Genomic DNA, 18,194 nt, shown 5'->3' with positions numbered 1-18,194 from the left:
TTACGCAATTTAATAAACTATTAAAAAGAGATACAACAGTGGGTCCATTTTAAAGCATATTGTACTGTAGCATAGCACAAATAAATACTGTTACTTAATCTACCTAAGATGTTTAAAATAAATCATCTGGTTTGATGCTTCTGATTTTACCTCATCAAAGTTAGTCAGGAGGAGCAGCAATGAAGGAGAGGTACACAAAATGTGTATTTAAATGTAAAAAGCACAAAATATCAGCTTAGGTAGGCAGTATAATGATGAGTATACTCCGTATGTCCAGATCTGCTATTCTTCTCCTTTCTATCTGTATTAACTGATCTTTCATTTTCACCCCTCAACCTCGAGGAACATGATTCGTTTGGCCACACCCTCTTCGCTGTATTTCTCTTGCAGCTGCTGTCGGACCACAGGATCAGCTGAGAACAAAAGATTGGCATCACAGCGATTCCAAAGTGGTCCTGAAATGGAGGAGGGATTCAAAAGCTGTTCTCGAGCAGCAGAGAAGTCTCCACTGGTCTTCAACAGGGCTTTGGTCACACTGACTAAGTCCTGGACAAAAAAACAGTTAGGTGAGATTAGACATACTACACAGAATAAGAATTAAGAGCCTATAAATGCAGTAAGATTATAGCCTTGAAACCAGACAAATCTGCCAGGCTCATGTTTCATTTACTCCAAGGTACGTCTAGTCCCTCTCCCATTCAGACAGACTTCCAGTTGGCCAGATCCTGGGGAAGCCAATCACAGCCCTTTATCTCATGTGAGCGGGTTTAGGATGCTACAATCAAACTAGGCCGCGCTGTTTTATTACTGGTTTGCCTATTTCTCAGCTAAAATTGTTTTCAGAAACACATTTTAGTGGGCTGTTAAGCTGTATTTGTGACCCAGCCAGCACTGTTTTCCAACTTCAAATGTGTCGGTCACATGGTTGCACAGCGTCATTTCATCGCTCTGATGGGTTGTAGGTTGATCTAATTGCATCCAGGCATTTTTGAATATGAATGGAGAGGTTCCAGACTAATACCGCATTTGTGATTTAGATGGATTAGATAAGACTGTGGAGTGAATGAAGATTAGTGTGCTGCTTCTCTTTCTAATGTATCTACTGCACCAAAGTGCTCACCTGGTTTGTCTGGTTCATCAGCTCTTTGATTCGCTGCTTGTCTTCTTCTAACTGGACCTGCGTCAGTGAAAGTGCAGTGTCTTTATTCATTACTCTCTGTGGGTTGGCTGGAGCTACCGTGATATTTTCAATAATGGACTGAGAGTCTTCCATCTGAGATTCACTGTCGAATATAAACAGGTGGGCCTTGGAGGTTGCATCGACAGCCTCAGTAGCTGCAGGTTTTATGCCCCCTGTCTTTGGTTGGCGGTTGCACTCGGAGGCCTGGGAAATGGGAGGTTCTGTTGACGAGGGTTGTATAGTTGCTTTTTTAGTTGGGTTTTGGAGATCTGAAGGTTCATCTTCATCAGACTGAGAGACAGGAACATAACAGTTTAAATATTTAGAAGAACAACTCTGGATTTTCAGACAGGAAAATAATACGGTCTTTTGCAGCGGTGGAACATGTACTTAAGTACAATTTTGACATTCTTATGCTTTACTTGATTATTTCCATTTAATGCTACTTTATACTTCTACTCTGCTACATTTCAGAAGTAAAATATTGTACTTTTTATTCCACTACAATCATTTAACACTTATAGTTACCTTTCTCCTAAAAAAAAAACATATGCTTATAATTGACGCAGCACTATGCTACTAATCTACCCAGTCACTTACAAAGTTCCACACTGATAACGTACAGTATAAAAATATTGTTTCATATTTGTTGCTGATAAAAACATGATATAATATTATCTCATAACATACCATTTTGTTAATGAGTTCTTTTACTTTTGATACTTAAGTAACATTTTCAATTCAGTTTCACTTTTACTCAAGTAAAGGATTTGAGTCCTTTGAAACTGGTCCTAAGATAAAGGACATAAAAGATAAGATAAAGAAAAAGATAATAGCAACTTGAGCTGAAATTATTTGTTAATTGGTACATTGATTAACAAATAATCTCAAATATTTTGACAAGCATTTAACAAAGCACAGTTGCTAATCTCTCAGCTAATGTCTTACCTCATTTTCATCTTCAAACTCCTTTGAAGCTAAATGTAGAATACACAACTTTCTCTTTAGTGTCTTCTTCTCTCCTTTCTGTGGTACTGAATTAGACTCTGTATCTGCAAAACAGTGATGGACATAGAAAGCTGAGAGGAGAGATCGTCCTCTGCCCGACTGTGCATTGAACTCAAGTCTGTAGTACAAAAGCATGCAAAGACATAAAGATGTGTGTGTTAGGCCTCCCACTCTGATGTATAACAAACCTGTGTGTGCCATTTCAGCGGCAGCAGCTTGTCCACTCTCCTCCTGTTTACTCTCTGTCACAATCTTAGAAGGCGGCTGCTCAGATGTTGTGTCTTTTTGTAGAGAGGACTTAATGACTGTTTTAGTTTTCTTTGAGGGCTGAGGAGATGACGACAGTTGTCCCGGAGAAGTTGTTGATGATCTGAGTTTTTTGCCATAGGGTTCAGGTGTTGACAGCTCCTCGAGCAGAAGCTGTTGGCGTGTTATTCGACGCTGTGGTTGTTCCGGTTTGGGAGAGGCATTCTCCTTCTCTGTGGGCTTTTTTTGAGAAGAGGTATCGGGCTGAGCTAGAGGAGACTCCTCTGGCACACTTTCTTTTTGTAGAGAGATGATTGATGTTTGTGATTCATCTGTTTCTGGTTCCATGTTCTCAGCTGGAATGGGGTGAGCATCTGTCTTTGGGTCCAAACACGGTCCCTCTGGTCGGGGCGAGCTAAATGTTGCAGCTCTTACAGTCTCTACTTGTGTGCTTTCAGCTGGTTGTTCATCTATAACATGTTGCACTTCTTCTTGGGGAGAGAAGGCTGTTTGAGCTTCTTCAATGTCTGGTTGTGTGCTTTCAGATGGGATCAACTGGGCCTCTATCTGTGGAGACACCACATCTGTTGTGTTCAGTTTTTCTCATTTGAATAAATTATTAAATCATATACAAACTTATTATTAAATGCATTAACTGTGGTGGTTGTTGCAGGCAGTGGCTTCTGGTTACTACCTGTGTTAGGTCTGTTTCTGCTGGATGTGTCTGAGGAGAAGCAGCGTCTTCTGTACTGGAGGGTTTTTGAACATCTGTCTCTTGGTTCCCTTCAACCTAGAACCACACAGAGAAAAACGTCAGACTTCATTTCCATAAAAAAGAAGCAACTATGAGGACATCTGGAGTTATTATAAAGCTGAGTTTGTACTTTGCTAGAAAGTATGTAATAAAGTCTGCTGCATTAAACTGTATGTGATCTCATGGTTACCAGGAAAAATTAAAGCTACTAAGTGTACAACTGATGTTTTTATCTGGCGCCATCCAGTGGTTGTACCAAAAATATACTCATCATTTTGAAGCTGTCTAATAGCATCTTTGGTGTATGCCTGGACAAAACACAATTTTATGTTATTTTATATGGCAGTTTTGTTCTTTAAATAGCTGCACCAACCCACCATGACTATAATAATTATTTGAATGATGCTCGGTGCAAGACTGACATGTCACAATGGCAATATAAAAAGCTTCTTGATTTTTTTTGTTAACCATATGGAGACATTTTGATATCTGGGCCCTCATCTGAAACACAGAGATAACCTGGGCGACCTGCAGAAGTCGACGTCTCACATTTTCCACTCACCTTTATATACATGATACAACCAAATAAATACATATACAATAAATACATGATACAATAAATAAAAAAACATCTTTCAATACATGTAGCACAATGTGGCACCAAATAAAAGAGCACCTTTCTTGAAATCCTGCCATCAAAACCTGAACATTATACGCTTCATGCTTGGATTTATTGCGGACTGTTGTTTTAAAATGAATTATACTGTGCAGTTGCACTGTGACCTGTGTGGTGTCTTGTGTAAATTCCCAAAGAATCTCAATACCTTCAAGGTAAATTACCTTGGGCTCTCCCTCTGTTGCCTTGGTGTCTTCTTCTGTGGTTTCCACCTCGACAACCTCTGATTGTCTTTTAGCCAGTCGCACTCTGTAGCGGTACTTCATTGACTGCCAGCTGTGACTTGTCACACGCTGCTTCTCCATCTCCTGCCATAGTCGGTTTCCTCCAACCTCTTTGTTGTGCTTGCTGACATGACTCAAAATGGCATCGTCGTCTTCAGCGGTGTAGGCAACCCTGCCTAAGCATTATGAAAGTACATTCATCAGTAGATTGAAGACAATGAACAACGTAAGGTAATATATAGTACAGCTAATACAAAGCCAGTCCACACTTTTCAAGGGATTTTTGATACCTAATCTTTGATGATGCTCCTCACATCAAAGTTAGGTCTTTACATCATACCTGTTGAGTGAGTTCCAGGAGACGTCACCTTGTTGTTGTTGAGTCTAGCAGACTGTGTCGGGACCACTTCGGGATTTAACCTGTAGTCCTCTAAATCTAGCTGTTCATCCTTCTCTATACAGTCGTGAATGTACTCAGTGGACACGTACCTGAGGAGAATACACACAGCAGCTTCCTTTCATTGCTTTGAATATATTGTTTTATGTTAACTTTTGCTTAAATGTAATTATCAGGCTGATTTTCACATTTACATGACAAGGAGGGATTACACTAAATATAGAAATATATGTTTATTTATGGAAGAGTAACAGTAGTAAAGCTCCTCCTACAGAGCAAAATGCTCTTTCCATGAACCTTAGAAGACTTACCATGTACAAACAGCAGCTACTGTATTTGCTTTGACAGTGTGGTAAACGCAAATAATGAAATGTTTACATCAATATGTCCATTCCTTCTAACCGGTGTTTGATGAGACAAACTTTAGCCCACCAAGGCTGAGATGAGTCTTATTTACTGTCATTAATAATTAATCTGTATAACATACATGTTCAAATATGAGAGATAAATTGGCTGAATAAATATATGAACACAAATCAATAGTCTTGCATGGTGCACACATTAGGGATGAGAATAATACTATTTTAATGATACCAATGCTGTTATCGATTCTGCTTATTGGTTTGATTTCCCTTATTAATACCTGAACAATTTACTGTGGGGAAAAAGGAATAGGCCTACACAGGTTTTCAGCATCAAACCATCTGTTCTATCTGAACACAGTATACATGAAATAAATGATATTTGTAAAGTATTCGTTTTCATTAAGGTTTTCTTAGTCAAAGACTAAATCTGCTTAGCCTTTCTGCATGCCTTTGATGTTAATATAACAGGAGATTTACCCTCTGTAACAGACATGCTGTTCTGTTGGGAAGCAGTGGCTCTCAAGCGTAGAGTGTAAAATAGATGGCATTTGTGGAATTTAAGCCCATGTTACACAAGATGTTTCGCCATACTGCTGCTATTTCCACACACACTTTAAATTCCTATTTTACAGACATTACAAGCTGCTAAACTGTTGTCATCTTTCTTTGTGAAATGAAGCCATGCTTTGGATGGCCCTCACAACCATGCAGTTTTCTTTTTATTAACTGAATAGGCTGAAGAGTATTTTTCATGACAAACACTTTCTAATGAAGTCCCAGTCCAGCACCTACCAGTGAGCCGTAGTTTCAGGAATAGAGCCTCTTTCCTCCGGGTAAATCAGCAGGATTGCCCCTGGCTGCTGCACGTTGCACAACATCCCTCCTCCAGCTGTGATGAGCGGCTGGAGCGTGCGTTTAATGGGACCCGGTCGCAAGAAGAAAGACATGGGTTCACCTTCCAACGTCAAGAACAGAACTGGGGAGATATTAGATTTGGACACATCCTGCTGTTTGGACGGCATGGTCAAAATGTCTCACCTGGTGGAAGAGGAGGAAATATAGAGAGGATTAGTACTTAATATAAACGTTAATTATTAAAGGTGGCGCTCTAGTAATTAACATCAGAGGAGCCAATAAAATCAAGCAACAACAACCTTGCATATAACATCAACTAGTTTATTCAGTGATTAGACTAATTTTATGAAAGATAAAGTAATTTCTTCAACATTTAATTGGGTTTTCTTGTCTTAAATTTAAGTATATTGAATATGTTATGGTCTTTAGCCCGTTTTGTTAGGCATTGTCACTATTGAGCACGGTTTTACAGCCAAAAAGATTAAAAGAGGAATTGAAATAACCATTTTTAAACACAGTTGCTTCACTTTCTACATTACATTAACGGACCACATTATGAGCTAGACACAAAGTGATGCAGTCTAATGCAAAAACACTGCAATAAAATATATCCATTCTGCATTACAGGATTAAATGAGTTTCTGTTATAAAATGTCGCTATGGTAACTGGTCACTAAGGACGAAGCTTGTGTAATAACCCGATCACAGCAGTTAACGTTAACATATTGGGAAACATTGTCGATTAAGAGCCACACAAACAGCAATGGAGCCATTAAAATGTCATAATTTGACGTTAAAATTGATTATCTTCTGTTTTCGGCCGTTTTCAGCAGCTCCTATCTGAACAGCCGTTGGTGACGCACGATTACCTTACGTTAACCCGTTTAAAGGCAGAGTTTGGAGAGAGTTGTAGCCTAATTAGTTCATTTCATTATGGTTTAATAATTGAACATAGCTTGGGTTTAGACACTGAACTTAAAACTTACACGTAGTCTGTTTACTTCCTCGGTGAGCTTTCCCGCCGCCACAAAAAAAAAAACGAAAAACCTCAACCAACGTCCGGGTTTTCTTCTTCTTCGGTGGATCAAATCCAGTCAGTGTCTCATTTCCGCCCCCACTGTTCAGGAACTGAATCGCTTTATTGTTATTGCACATAGTGCAACGAAATGTAAATGCCATCCAAGCGGTGCGACTCACAACACATTTATAAATATATAAGAAAGATAAAATATATGTAACAAATAAAGATTAAATGGACAGATACATAGGAATATCAGCTGAGGCATACAGTATTGCTCAGTAGTGTTGTCCAGTTATTTAGTAGTGCAAAGTGGTAGGTACATTCAAGATGTTTCATTCATTCATCTTTAACAGCTTATCCCGGGGTCGGGGTCGCGGGGGGTGCTGGAGCTGATCCCAGCTGACATCGGGCGTGAGGCGGGGTACACCCTGGACAGGACGCCAGTCTATCACAGGGCACATAGAGACGAACAGAGACAGACAGCCATTCACACCTACGGGCAATTTAGAGTCATCAATTAACCTCACACATGCACGTCTTTGGATTGTGGGAGGGTCCATCAGGATGTTAACTGCCCTGTCCAGGCAGTGAGAGCTGAATATGTCCTGTAGATGTAGTTGGTATCTATGACTGTAATTTAAGTTTTATAAAAAACATAGCATTGGGGCAGCCGGTGGCTGAGTGGTTAGAGCAGTCACCCCATATAAAGAGGCTGAAGGTCCTCGACTCCGACCTGCGGCCCTTGTATGCATGTACCCCCCCCCTGCATTAATACACTTTCCTTAACTAAAACACTACTACATGCAGAGGAACAATTTCTGCTATTCCCCTTTGCTTTTTAACTTTTTATTCACATACTAATACGTTTATTTGATATAGCACCTTTTACAGATTTAAAAAGCGATTCACATGATACCTTTGTTAAAATAAGCAATCAAAAAAAAGAAATACAAAATAAAAACACATGACACAAAAGGAAGGGTGTAAAGCCACTATGTATTTGTTTAACCCTGTTTTATGAAGATATGGATACAAAGGGCAGCAGTTCAGTGACTCGGACTAATTCTGAGAATTCGGAGAACTAACTGTAGCCTTTATAAAGTTATGGTGAAAGCAAAGCATGTGACTTAAACTTACTCTCCCATTTATTCATTGAGAGAATAGGAACTTCAAAATTTAATTTCACGCTCCAACATGGTAAGAAAAGGGCTTTTTTTCACATCAGACATTTTGACTTGTTATAGTAGAAATAATACATATATGGTGCTTTATTTTGTTTAAATGTCGCAGTAAGCTCACACGACATCTAGACCCTTAATGCAACCATCATTCATTTTATTTTCTAAACTTGTGCTTTTTTGTGACATGTCAAAATGGCCTCTGTGAAAAATGTCTTTTGTTTTGAAATAAATCGTAAATGCTTTTGCTTAATTAAATAATTCTTAGTTCTTCTTATTTGTCTTTTCTGTTTGCTTTTCATTTAATTCTGGCCTAAAGAACGTGCACATATTAAAGCCTTGGACTTTTTGTGCGATCCTCGAAATATGTCAATGTGTGTTATTTGATGTAAGATAAGATAAGATAAACTTTATTGTCCTGAAGGAAATTCGTCGTGGTCTAAAACTGCCTCGTACAGCTGCAAATCAACAACATACACAGTGACAGGACCAACAATACAACGATAGTTAATGAGGTGGGTGGGTCGCATATTGCACAAAGTTGGATGATGCATATACCCTTGGGTCAACAACATAGACTTCTAAGGCACATAAAAGAAAAAGGGTACAATAAATAATGCTTTGTATGTGATATGAAATAAAGTATGCCCTCTTGTAACGTCAAATCAACTTGTCTAAAATAAAAACAAAAAGCAACGCGATGACCTGCCTCTTTTGGAAAAGTCAGATTAATTGCTAAAATGTGTCTTAAAACTGGGCTGAAAATATTAGATTGGGTTTCCACATTCAGAATATACTGTAACAAGAGCATAAATCAAAACTGAGCTCCAGGCAGTATGAATGCTGTACAGGCTCAGGAGGACCGCACACAGTCAGAGAGCACTGTTGATGTGAGCTTCCTTCAGTGGAGAAAAATTACATCTCCAGAATCAAACACATAAACACTGACAGTCCAGCATGATTGGTAACTGCTGCACTGATTTCAGCACCTCATTATGAATAAGTATAAATACCAAAATGGTCACAGAAAATTAAAGCCCATGTGTTCCTCAGGGAGTCAGCCAAAAGTCGATGACCTATTTTTGTAATGTAACAAGCAAAATTTGACAAACTTTGGGAATACAAGTGTCCATATACCAGTGTGCAAATATATATATACACTATATATGCCTGTATATAAAAGTCCCATGACTAATCAGATGTTATGTCTAATGTAAAATAAAGAAGGAACAGTGTTATTTTCAGATTTTGTTCTGGACACAATATAGTCCAATAATCTGCTCTAATATAGAGGGAACTTTCTAGTTATTCATCTAATTTAGGATGTTCTGAAGCTACTTTAACTCTACCTTCTCATATAAAAACAACACTGATTGATGGACATGGGCTGAACCAAAGCATTGATTCGTATAGACAAGAAAAACAACCTTTAACAAAGTTTTAATGACTAGAACATTTTGAACACTTTTGCAACATCTTGACACCAAGTGAACATAAGTAACCCATTGGTGCCCACAACTGAATGTTTTAATTTCCTTTGGTGGAAGTGTTTTCTGGACTGGCCTAAGCACAAATCTAAAGTAGTGCCATGTACCAAAAGACATAGAGTATGATAAGAGATTATCTCAGAACCTACAAGGATACACACATATGTAGTGTGAAACAAATATTACATATGGAAGACATTTAAAAGAAACATTTTCATCATTGTTTGTTGACTTTGACTTAAATAAAAGTGTGATTTTTGAAATGTGATAGAAAAATTCCAAACTCTTACTGGTAGATACTTCAATCAGAACAAATGTTGAGGAAAAAGCTTGAAGGAACCACAACCTAGTATTTATTTATTAGGAATTCATTAGTAATTGCACAAAAGGCCAACAACTAATCAACATTTCCCAACAATATGAGTGACTCATTGTGAAATCCAGAGTCCAGCTTTAACTTGTTCTTCATGCAGTGAAGCCAGGAGGCCATGGGAAGGAATTGGGCTGGCCTGTTTACTGTATCACCTCAGCGACCTTACCTCCCTCACAGTCCTGACAGCTACATTATTGTTATTGGACTCTATTGTTCCTCTCCCTCTTCGGCTCAACCAGCTGAAACAATACAACAGCCACCTAGGTGCTTCAACTCCCCCAAGTCAATGTATGTTTGTGGACAATCTGTTAGAATTAGATTAGGCAGCACATCCGTAGTTGTTACCATCCTGCAGAGGGAGATGTTACACTACTTTAAAGCACACCAGAGTTGTCTATCAAACGGCTCACATTAGTCCAGAATAACGCTCTTACTGGATCCCAAATAAAGTGCATTAATCTGCACAGTATTTAGTCAAGTGCATCTGTTTGCAGAATTAGTATTTGGAATGAAAATGTTTCAGTGAACAGAAGAAACCTCCATGTGGGTGGTTTACTTTTTATCCATAACCAAACATCTAAATCTCACAGGGTTAATCCTGAGTCACTGGACTATAGACGTGGCCTTCACCTCCCCATAGACTTCATGATAGTCTCCGGGTCACCAACTGAAGCTTCTTGTGGAATCAGAGAATTACGATGTTTTGAAATGGGAGGGTCTAAAGTCGAGCTAGTTCAGAGCAAACGCAAAGCAATTTTGTGTTACTAAGTGTTTTTTCAGAGTATTTTGCAAGCATATTAGCCTTTATGTCAGATACATTACGAGGTTAATGCTAACTTGGTCGTAGTAAAGTACAACCATTAGCTGGAGTCAGATAACAAATACATACTTTGAGGATGATGGCTCTGAGGATTTTTTGTCCGCCTTGTCTGTGTAAAACCAGACCCGAGGGGCCCGGGTCACTCACAACCACTGTAAGGCCTCAGTTTCATTATAGCACAGCATTGCTACTGATGATAACCTGACAAACTCATAAGGAAAATAAATGAATCCCTGTCCCTTTTTAGTCTAGAACTAGTTTGCCCTCTGTGAATCTTTGGCCATGAAAGTGATGCTCATTGAGCCTGTTTAAAAAACAGACAACCTTGAAAGACTCCTCCAGAGTGAGACAGAAAGGCACAAAAACAGTTACCAGGTAGAGCTGAGATGCTAGAAAAGTTCATGACAGGATAGTGACAATGTGGTGCAGCGAGCGGCGTTATTCACTTTCTTGTTGAGAGTTAGATATGAGAAGATTGATAGTACCGCTCTCAAATTTGTTCTTGTCTATGCGTCTGCAGCCTCTCTGAAGCTCACTTACTAACATATTTTATCTCATGTGTTTAATATGTACAGAAACTAAATGGTAGTTGAAAAATTGTTTCCCTATGCTAAGCTAACCATACCATCACCTGACTGATTTGCACTACAATTAGACTGCTTGTTTATACATTTTTATGTATCTTTTTATATTGTATTTATATATTACTGTTTCGTTTTGTGTCTGTGTGTAATGCTGCAGCTACACTGAACTTTCCTTGGTATCAATAAAGCATTTCTATTCTATTCTATTTATATGTAGTGTACATACTATGGGCATAGTACTCGAGTACCCTTTTGGCGCTACTATGACAAGAGGCTCATGCCATCAAAGCTCATCCGTATGTAATAACATTACAACAACGTTCTACACACTCAGAAAGTTATTTATTATATTGTTTTGATTGCTAATAATAGCACTGCGGCTAACCCAGGACTGAATTTGCCACAGCAGCTGTATATTAATAAGTTAAAATTACATTAGCAAGCATCCCTTATGGCTATTGGCCTAAATTAGAATGAAATGACAAAATGTGAATAAGCGAAACATAAATATATCTTTAATACATTTACTCAGCGATGATTATTTCAGCCTGAGTCCTGTGACGTCAGACTTTCATCAACAGCAGCGGTTGTTTAACCATGAAGACAATAACTCCCATGAGCCCAAACTATTTCAAGACATCACTAGAAACTAATTTCAGACCCTATTCTTAGTTTAGGTTTTTGTTTTGCAAGTACTTGAGTAACTGATAATTATTCAAGGTAAATACCTGGATATGAATAATATTTAAAATGCCCATCCCTAACACCTACAGATTATGCTTTAATTTGAAATAGTGTAGTCTCTAGGCAGCAGGTGTGTCTGTAGCCTACACATATGATGAAATATCAAGAGTAAGAGAGTAACCAGGAATGATGTGCAGCATGTTTACCTGCATTGAGTCATATGCCAGCAGCTTAAACCAGGTCACAGTGCACTAACTTTCCACTAACTTTCCACTCAAGTGTCAATCAATGTTGTTAAAGTGTGAGTGAGTGAATAAGTGAATCACTTGGAAAAAATCCACCTGACAAAGGTAAACTGAAGAGGTGAGAGTTCTGCCAGAGAGGGCTTACAAAAAATGTTGGTGGGTGGAAAAAAATGCTGTGACGTTTAATGACTGTTATTTGTGAGCCTACTTTCATGTGAACCTGGTTTTAGGTGGGGTTAAATCAAATTACCAGTACATCAAATCCAGTGAATTCTCAATTAATTCTCATAATATAATATACATATACTGTATATACATATACATATAATATATACATAGAGCTATATTAACATTTTCAAATTGTGAACGAGAGGTGACTTTATACCATATCCTATTATTACTGTAGGATTAGAGAGAGAGAAAGAAGATACTCATACCTTTAATGCCACTGAATAATCCTCAATTTATGATGTAAATTATCTGTGAAATAATTCAAATCTGGTGCATGAAGCTACACTAATTTGGGGGAATTTTTTGCTTTATAGTTTAGTTACAGTGTAGTTACAGTGCAACAAATATCTCAAGCCAGAGTTAAACTTATCTACATTATTTCTTCTACTGAAAGTCTAAAATGTCTTCCTGTACAGCTCACAAGAACGTAAAGTGCCATAATATCAATTCCTGAGGTGTTTTCTATATAAACACCAGATTAAACATTTCTTGAGAGCAGTATTCATCCTACAGCGGCAGGTGTATCACTTCAGAAACAAATCTTGTTTAAGGACCCACATACACATATATCAGGTGTCAGTCCTTGGTGGGAGTAAAATTCCTCTCTGACGCTAAAACAAAAAAGAAGAAAAAAAAACAAAGCTGCTGTTTCTTAAAGGAGCTCAAACAAAAACAAAATTTCCTTGTGTAAATCACAGCCGCTATCTTTGGACTTGGCTCAGTGGGGAAGGATAACTGCAGAAATACATTTTATGAAAATTATTTGGCAGATTAGCTCAGGAATCTTGGCAGGGGTTGGTCAGCAGAGACCGTCCGTAACAAAGTGAGGATATGCTGACTTGACATAAAGAACACATTTAATTACCATCATCATCAACCATCCAAGAGGACCATCCGGCTCCGAGTCAGAAATCCCCCCACCCCCCACCATCATCTGCCAACTCAAATGCTTATTTTTAGGGGCCAAACTTCTCCTTAATCTGCTACATTCTCACGGCCGGGCTCTCTTCTTGTCTCATCCTCCTTTTTACAGCTCACACATGTTCCTCTTATTCCTCATTAGATCTTTTTGTTTGCATATTTTTTGTTTGACTTAATAAACTGAGAAAAACATCTCAACAGATACAGAAAGAACGGGAAATACCAAGAGACCCATAACACTTGCCCCAAGGCAACCAGATGTCTCTTTGACTCTAAAGGCCTTTACACACTGGGGCGTGACAAATAAATTAGACGAAAATGCAAACTGCTCATTTGCCAGTATTCATACCAGTGATATGCTCTGCCTGTCAGATCAGCTCAGTGACACAGTGACGCAGTCTAGGGCTTTTGTTATGAGAGGTAGGAACGAAAAGAAGTGGACCTGGTATGTGCTGCCTTCGTCAAGGCTGAAAGGAGAATAGTTTTCCGTCTTGAAACGGACTACAGAGTGCCTGTGTTGTGTTTTATTATCCTGATGCCTTTATGGCAAAAGCAAAGAATTGTCCTTGTTCTGAAAAATGAATTAGGTTGCTTTATCGCTATGTGCTGTTCACGTCCTGCGTGAAAGTGTTCATGACTAAAACGGAAAAAGTACTTCAGAAAAGTTTGTTGATGTGCAAAATCATCGCACAACAAATTTCAGGCCGACCACGTTGTCATTTTCCTGGCCAGTGCCAGCGTTGTGTTAAAATGAGATGTGGTCAGGATCATTGTTGGTGTACTGCTATTTTGAGGCAACAGAAAGCAATTGCACCATTGTCCAACAAAATCCTGGTCTAAAGTCAAAGGCCAGTGTTTCCCTGATATTTACAGGGTGCATTAGTCACAGTAAGATTAGTGATTCACGGATTGCCGTTATATGTATGGCCCTGTGGTTAATCCACAGATCGGCAGAGATGGCAAAAGTACCCAAATTCTTTACTTAAGTAGAAGTTAAACTACCTGTGTGAAAAACAACTTAAGTAAAAGTGAAAGTACTGATCCAAATATTCATTCAAGTAAAAGTAAAAAGTACGGGGCTCTGAAATTTACTCAAAAGTATTCTAAAAAGTAAAAAGTATTTCTACTGCACGATTCACTGCAAAGCTAATAACCCCACGATAATTTATATGGAATCCATTTAATCAATGTCATTGTTTGAACAAACACAATATGTATCCTAATGTACTTTACCATAGTCAATTGTAGGCATTTGTATTGTACACGTCAGGTTCACACATCATACTTTTGAACATTAAATTTTGGACCAGGATTGGCTTCTAAACTGTGGTGTTACAAATTATACTCGTAGGTCCAACTGTTAATCAACCTTTTGAATTGCACATCTGGCAACTATACTACTACTTTAACACATACTAGACCCCCATCTTCATCTCTACACTACATCACCCCATCCCTCTATGCAAGTCTAATGTGAAGGCAGGGAAAACAAATCTACCAAAAGTAGTTGTTTGTTCAACTTCAAGAGAAGAAGGTTTTCAAAGCTCTTGGAACATAGCTTAGCCCTCTTGGGTCTAAAAATCATCTATCTGATTTACTGATGGACAGCCGTGTCTCTGTCGTGCCTCTCTCAAGATGGCAGGCGGGAACCTGTAGCAAACACAGGCTACAGGCTGACGTGCATACGTCACAGCGCCAAAAAAAGAAAGAAATGTTTTTGTTTGTTTTTAAGAGTAACGAGCCTTTTTGGGAAATGTAAGGAGTAGAAAGTAACGATAATTGTGTTAAAAATTTACTGAGTAAAAGTAAAAAGTTGTCAGAAAAATAAGTACTTCTAAAAGTACAAATTACCTGAAAATTATACTTAAGTACAGTAACGAAGTATTTGTACTTCGTTACTTGCCATCAGTGCAGATCGGTGATTAATAGCGGATGGTTGAGATACATCGTTAATAGACTTAGACTAAGACTTCTCTTTATTGATCCTCCCGCAAGGAAATTGAGATTCCAGCAGCAAACAAAAACACAAGGGAGGTATAAAAAAAATACAGTATAAGATAACCAATAAACTATTTAAATTCATAGAAAATTAAATGAGATAAGTTAAATATAGAGGAAATGTATAAGAATAAATATGTATGACTGTATATGACAGAAATGAGCAGTAAGATTAAATTATTGCACTTAAGCGGTGGATAAAGTTATTGCACAAAGAAAAGAAGAAAAGCATCCAAGTGTGTAAGAGTAGATTATTAATTGCACAGTGAGAGGCTCCCACTCCTTCTGTCCTCTTTATTTCCTCCTCCCCGTGAGTGAAGAGTTGTAGAGGATGACGGCCTGAGGGACAAAGGAGTTCTTGAGCCTGTTGGTCCTACACTTGGGCAGGAGCAGCCTTCCACTCAACAGGCTCCTCTGGGTGCTGATGATGGTGTGCAGGGGGTGGCTGGCATTGTCCCTAATGTCAAGCAGTTTGTCCAATGTCCTCCTCTCTGCCACCGTCACCAGCGAGTCCAGTTTCATGCCGACCACAGAGCCGGCCCGTCTGATCAGTTTATCTGGAGGTGTCCTTCTTGGATTTGCTGCCCCTTACAGCACACCACAGTGTAGAAGAGGACACTGGTGACCACAGACTGGTAAAACATCCACATCAGTTTGCTGCAGATGTTGAAGGACCGCAGTCTCCTCAGGAAGTACAACCTGCTTTGTGTCTTCCTGTACAGGTGGCTGGTGTGTGTTGTCCAGTGCAGTTTATTGTCCAGCCACCGCCCGGGGTATTTGTATGAGTCCACAGCCTCCACCTCAGCTCCCTATCTAGCAGGACTGGTTGCGGTCTTGGTCTGGACCTCCCAAAATCAATGACCAGCTCCTTCGTCTTGGAGGTGTTGAGCTGTAGGTGGTTAGTGTGGCACCAGAGAGCAAAGTCCCCCACCAGACTCCGATACTCCTGCTCTCTGTCACCCCTGATACATCCCACGATGGCTGTGTCATCAGCGTACTTCTGTATGTGACACAGCTACGAGTTGTAGCAGAAGCCCGAGGTGTACAGGATGAAGAGAAAAGGGGCCAGCACTGTGCCCTGAGGGGCTCCGGCACTGCTGACCACAATGTCAGACGTGGTGTCCTTCAGCCCGACATACTGTGGCCTGTCAGTGAGGTAGTGTCTGACCCAGTCCACCAGATAGGGGTCCACTCCCATCATGTTCAGTTTGTCCTGCAGTATTGGGGGCTAGACGGAGTTAAAGGCACTGGAGAAGTCCAAGAAGAGAATGAGAAAAACATCAATCATATTCTCTATAATGAGGACGGAGCAGAGAGTAGAGAGCTGCTCTGCTGTGTGCATTCATGCGCAGCAACAATAACTTAATAAATCGATTTTAGAAGCTAAAAGTTTTGTTTTGTTTCCTCTGTCAAGTTTAAAACTACAGATTTTAGTTTTACTTTTATTACTGTGAGCATGAAAACGTTGAATTACTGAAAGCAGCCTGTGATCATTAAGTAATCATTTATTGGAGATTTTAAAAAATATATTTTAAATATATGTATTAGTTATCTTCAATTTGTTTCCTCAAGGCAGTATTATACAGTTAGGCTAGTTGTGGCTGTTTTTTTTCATTAATATTCCCTGGAGTTAATGAACACAGCTACATTTTATGATGTAAAGGGACAAAATGGTCCTCATTTTCCTGTCGATAGTGAGGACTTTGAACTTGAGGGCAGCAACAAAGAGAAAAAATTGATCGCCCAATCAGGTTTGAGAGGCGGTTCTGTAGGTGTTACCAGTTTATAGCCACCACTCAAAAAAACAACAAGCTGGGTTCTTATATAATCATGTATTGTTTAAATGAAGGATTGTATTTCTTGAAGGCAGAGTGCAGAAAATGTGATACTCTTTGTTTCAGGACCAAAAGTAGCTTCCGCAGAATGACAAACCACAAAATCAAAACCAAGATTCATGAAATATATTTGAAACATAAAGAAACAAGGGACTGTGTGTATGTGGCTTTTACCTAAAAATTAATCTATAAATATCAAATAATATTTTAATCGATATGTTTTCAGAACACCACAATCTTACAAAAAAATGTAAATATTTTTTTCTCTTGAGTAAAATATTTAAATATTTGTATACATCTTTGCAGTGCATCGCATATAATTGAAGCACATATCCAACTATTTTAATGTGCCTTACAGGTTTGATGTCTTCTACTGACTACTGTCTAATTTCCACTGATTCTACCATTTGCAGAGCTTGATCCCAATGGGGGATTTTACAGAGCGGGTATTCCTCAGGGAAGTGAGTTTTTGTACTGAAAGACTTGTAACTTGGCAAAAAGCCTGACAAGGAAGACTGTGTAAATGAACCTGTGTCACGTGTTATGTTAAGGTGACCTGATGTCTCAGTGGGCTGCATTGTGATGTCCTGGGTTAAACTCTGCCTTCCTCTCTCTGTATTTTTCAAGTCTCTCCAAAAATTGATCCGTAGGTAATGTCCAAAAAACATTAAACTCCTAGTAAAATAAATAAAACCACCTTCCCAATTGCTGATCAAACGTGCAGGCATAGACTTTGGTTTTCTGGTGAGGTTCAGCAGAGTTCATATGTTGCAATAATTTCAACAGGGTGTGTGTATGTGTTTGTTAAGAGACACGGAGGACAGCTGATGTAATGACTGCATAACAGATTTCCAGTGTCTGGGTCACTGAACACTTTTGAGAAAGACATTATTAGGAAATGTTTTCTGATGGCACATCACAAGTCCACTCAGATGACTTCAAGCAAGAGACAGAATTCAAATAAAAAGTTAGAAAATACTTTTATTTACAGGTTTACCCCCCCCCCCCCCCACACACGCACACATTGTTATTAATCCAGTCCCATTGTGTGCAGTCCCCTCCCACCCATCCACCCCCCAAACAACATCTGATTAATCAGATATCATAGCCAC

At 39.0% G+C, this 18,194-nt stretch overlaps 1 protein-coding gene across 1 annotated transcript; it reads right to left on the bottom strand.

The window, feature by feature from the left end:
• Window positions 1-33: 33 nt before the first annotated feature.
• Window positions 34-6,730, bottom strand: terf2ip (telomeric repeat binding factor 2, interacting protein). The gene is made up of 9 exons (XM_083938693.1): window positions 6,692-6,730; window positions 5,643-5,888; window positions 4,429-4,577; window positions 4,029-4,264; window positions 3,129-3,224; window positions 2,377-3,001; window positions 2,129-2,232; window positions 1,121-1,471; window positions 34-546 (listed from the first exon to the last, which is right to left on the bottom strand). Exons 2-9 carry the CDS (start codon window positions 5,870-5,872, stop codon window positions 325-327), a joined length of 2,013 nt encoding a protein of 670 aa, XP_083794819.1. The 5' UTR covers window positions 5,873-5,888; window positions 6,692-6,730; the 3' UTR covers window positions 34-324.
• Between the last annotated feature and the right edge of the window lie 11,464 nt (window positions 6,731-18,194).

Source organism: Echiichthys vipera, assembly GCF_963691815.1.
Source record: "Echiichthys vipera genome assembly, chromosome: X".
NCBI classification, from domain to species: Eukaryota; Metazoa; Chordata; class Actinopteri; order Perciformes; family Trachinidae; genus Echiichthys; species Echiichthys vipera.
This window is presented reverse-complemented; position numbering and strand designations above follow the sequence as displayed.

Bases quoted from the DNA above. Each gene is read 5' to 3' on its own strand.
- terf2ip (XM_083938693.1), bottom strand. From the start codon at position 5,872: ATGCCGTCCAAACAGCAGGATGTGTCCAAATCTAATATCTCCCCAGTT. The intron at 4,265-4,428 runs GTATGATGTAAA...CATAATGCTTAG, and splicing joins TCCTGGAACTCACTCAACAG to GCAGGGTTGCCTACACCGCT. The intron at 2,233-2,376 runs GTTTGTTATACA...ACTGTTTTGCAG, and splicing joins CGCTGAAATGGCACACACAG to ATACAGAGTCTAATTCAGTA.